At 41.5% G+C, this 3,751-nt stretch overlaps 1 protein-coding gene across 1 annotated transcript in view; it reads right to left on the minus strand.

The window, feature by feature from the left end:
* Positions 1-612: 612 nt before the first annotated feature.
* The window catches only part of LOC107653280 (leucine-rich repeat-containing protein 14-like), a 4,039-nt gene continuing 900 nt past the window's right edge, over positions 613-3,751 (minus strand). The window contains exons 3-4 of the mRNA XM_016439949.1: positions 1,875-2,738; positions 613-1,539 (exon numbers count right to left, since the gene is read on the minus strand). Of these exons, the coding sequence (XP_016295435.1) occupies positions 960-1,539; positions 1,875-2,738 (1,444 nt within the window). The 3' untranslated portion in view covers positions 613-959. The remainder of the gene's footprint in view (positions 1,540-1,874; positions 2,739-3,751) is intronic.

The raw sequence follows: 3,751 nt of genomic DNA on the forward strand, positions 1-3,751 counted from the left end.
ACTGAAAAAAAGGAGAAAAAACACTGTGGAGGATGTGATGCATTTAGAATCATTTTGTAATCAAACGGTTACCCTCTGAACTGTAATCGAATCAAATTGTGAGGCCAGTGAAAATTTACACCTCTATTGCACAGAAGAATAGTTAAATTTCTCTGTATTAAAAAATACAGAGAAAAAAAATGTAGATTCAAAAATAGTTTTGGAAATGGGGTAAATCATGAGATTCGATTTGCAGTATATTAATACTTAAACTATTTTGTCAAAGTATAATAGGAATGACAGTAAATTAAATGTACTAAGACAATAATATTTGTATGTGACAGGGCTTCTTCGTTCAAGAAGACGTTCTGACAATGTTTTACACTCTGCAACCTTTGACAGTAACATAACACACATTTGTACAAAAACACTCTTATTAACACAATTTTGTTGTACTAAAATATTTTCCAGGACAAATAATTATGTTGGAAAAGTGCTTTTCAAAACCCCCTTAACATTTTAAATATTCACAAAAAAACAAAACAGATTTTTGCCTGAAAAATACAAACATTTGGGCTGTTATTATTATTATTTTGGTAGCATAGAAAATACAGAAAGTCAACACGAGTTCAGTTAAAAAAACTTTTAAGAGGTTCCTTCTATCGGTGTTTGCCATAAACATTGCCCTATTATAGTATGATTTAAAGCAATAAAACCATACTTAATGGATAACTTAAACAAATACAAATCAAAATCATTTCATGTGAGAAGCTGCATACAATATAATGCGAAGGTTTCCACTAGCCAGCCTTTTTATACGATTGTGTGTATAAGCTAAGGTTTGTTGTTACTGAAAAAAGCTTGGCAACCACAAGTACATTCCCCATGAGTGGTTAAAACATAATCTGAGAGTACTAGTTTAAGCATAGTTTTGATTGTCACATACTTATTAAAAGAGTGAGCTCTGGGACATTCACCCTCTATTCATCCACAGTTAAGTCTGGGCTATAGTTTAGAAGGTCAGAGGTCACGAGAAGGTCCCGGGATCGTCCTCTCAAGTTCAGAACCTCTTCCAGTAACCTCAGAGTCAAGTCCCTGCCCTCAGACTCCTCTAACAGAGGCCAATCCAACAGCTGAGCACTGGAGGGGAGAGCCGGCAGACCAGGCTCATATTCCTCTAGTGGATTGGGATAGAGCAGCAGACGAAGAGAAGGGATTCCTGCCGCTGTACGGGCCAGGCAAAGCAGTCCCGTTCTAGAGAGCGGATTTAAGGCGAATCTTAATCTACGTAAAGCCTGACAGCTGGACAGGGAGGGAAGAAGAGCACTCAGGAGAGTGTCTGAGAGGCCACAACCACAAAGTGAAAGCTGGCACAGAGAGTTTTCGGCTTGAGCTAAGAGACGGCGCAGAGAGGGCAGGGACGATTCATCAAGCCAGTTCTCACTCAGGTCAAGTTCTCTCAGGAATGGAGCATGCTGGCTGCAGGAGAGGTAGGCCAGGTCCGTGGAGGTCAGGCACAGGTATGGCAGCTTCAGCACCTCCAGAGGCTGGGAAAGAGAGCTGCAAACAGAAAAAAAGAAGATTTAAACATGTGCCAAGTTCACAGAAATGTTGCTTTCATAGGGTTTTGAAAAACTTTCATACATTGTCAAGCAAGCTGTCAAATTAATGACTCTAAAATATCAAACAAACATACATACACCAAAAATATATAAAATATTGCAATCTATTCATCATTGCATGTATGAACTGCATTTTTTTAATTAAAAAAAAAAAAGTTTTCAAAGTTATTGACCCTCCTACTAAATTAATGAAGTGTGTGTGTGTGTGTTGTAGGAGTGTATGAGTGGACATGGCAAATACAGTTGTTTAATCCCACAGGTGTATGAATGTACCTGAGCAGCAGGCGCAGGTGTCCCGGCAGTCGGAGTGCAGTCAGACATAATCTCTTTAGTTTCTTCAGTGATCCCAGTCCTTTAGACATGTCCTGAAGTGCCCCCTGCTGGCCAGGCTGTGCGCGCTGTAAATCCAAGTTACAGTAATGCAGTCTCAGAGAGTGCAGCTGAGGAAAGGGTGCTAACAGTGGAAGCAGCATAGCCAGGCCTGACACCCCAAGGCTGGAGTAGCGGATGTCCACACCGAGGAGATTTTGCTGAGGCAAGAGACCCAACAAGGAAGCTATGGAGGGCGCTGAGAGTTCCTCCACGCGGAGGTAGCGGCAGTGGAGCCGCAGTGGACCTGGTTGACTAAGGGCATCACGGACACGCTCCCAGGAACGGGAATTGACAAAAAGGTCAGCCCTGACATAGACCACAACTACCTCGTCCCAGTCTTGGTCGCATAACCTACTGCTATTACTGCTGGTGTCTGATTTCCCCTCAGATAAAGTCTTTCTTCTCTGGATCTCCATCCTCCTCCTGACACCCTTTACTGACTCATCTTCTGGTAACATCCGTTCATTAGTTTTGCACTCCATCTTCTCTACTTCTTCCACTCCGTGTCCTCCCTGACTCCATTCACCACTATTCCCGCACCCTACCTTGCCCCGGTCTCGTTTGATGGTGCCCCGGTCGCGTTCTGCTTCCAGTCCTCTTTTTCTCTCTCTTTCTCCATCTCTCCTGTGAGCCCTGGAGGCAGCAGCTCGAGCTTGTAGCACCATTGAGCACAGGGCAACACTGAGGGACCATCCACCCATCGAGTCCTCAACTCTCCCATTTTCACATTGAAGTCCACTGAGATCCAGCATCTGCAGGCAACACCTGGTAAGAGAGGGACATAGAGAGCTTGTAAGTAATGCTTAAATAGATATGAAAGACTCAATATGAACCAATACAAAAAGACAGAGTGATACAGAGAAAACAAAATGACTGAAATATATTGTATACACACAAATTCAAATTTTGTGCAGAATCTTTTATTCTTTATAATGTTCAATAAACGCTGCCTGCAAGTGCTTAGAAGCTTCTGTCACCTCTCTACTGCAATCTTGGCCCATTCCTTGCTTGAAAAAGCTTCCAGATCACTGATAGTCTTTGGTTTTCACGTAGCTACTGCTTTCTTCAAATTCCACCAAATATTTTCAATGAGATTTAAATCTGAAGACTAAACTGAAGAACATTCTACGACTTATCCCTGAACCACGCTTAAGTAGATTTGGATGTATATTTTGGGACGGCTGTCCTGCAGGAAAGTCTATTGATCATCAAGATTGAGTCTTTGCACCGAAGGCATTACAATCTTTGCCAAAATGGCCTGAAACTTCAAGGAATCCCTGATGTCCTTCATAAAGTGAAGATTTCCACTTCCTATAACATGAAGATGGTGTTCTTCTGCTCATAAGCTTTGCCTTTTTGGCACCAGACATACTGCTGATCCATGGGTCCAAAAAATTCCAGTTTGGTCACATCACTCCATAAAACACTCTTCCAGAACTCCTCGGGTCTATCCAAATGAATTTTAGCACATTCAAGTCGGTGTTTTATGTTCTTCTTGGTCAAGAGTGGCATTAGGCAAGATGTCCCAACATGAAGGCCATGCTTGTCTAGTGTTCTTATACTCTGCATTGAAATGTTTTTTTCTTCCTCCTTTCATCAGGCCATCTTGCAAGTCTTTGGCAGTATATTAGTGACTTAAAAACAGCAGTGTTGGATAGGGGTTGAATAATTATGACAAAGCTGTATCCCATAACTCAAACACACACAAAATAATCCCATAAAATGATATTTTGACATCATAATTTTTTTTTAAATTAGCCACTAAACTGTTATAAATG

This window comes from Sinocyclocheilus anshuiensis, unplaced genomic scaffold (assembly GCF_001515605.1).
Source record: "Sinocyclocheilus anshuiensis isolate Anshui unplaced genomic scaffold, SAMN03320099.WGS_v1.1 scaffold219, whole genome shotgun sequence".
Taxonomy (NCBI): Eukaryota; Metazoa; Chordata; class Actinopteri; order Cypriniformes; family Cyprinidae; genus Sinocyclocheilus; species Sinocyclocheilus anshuiensis.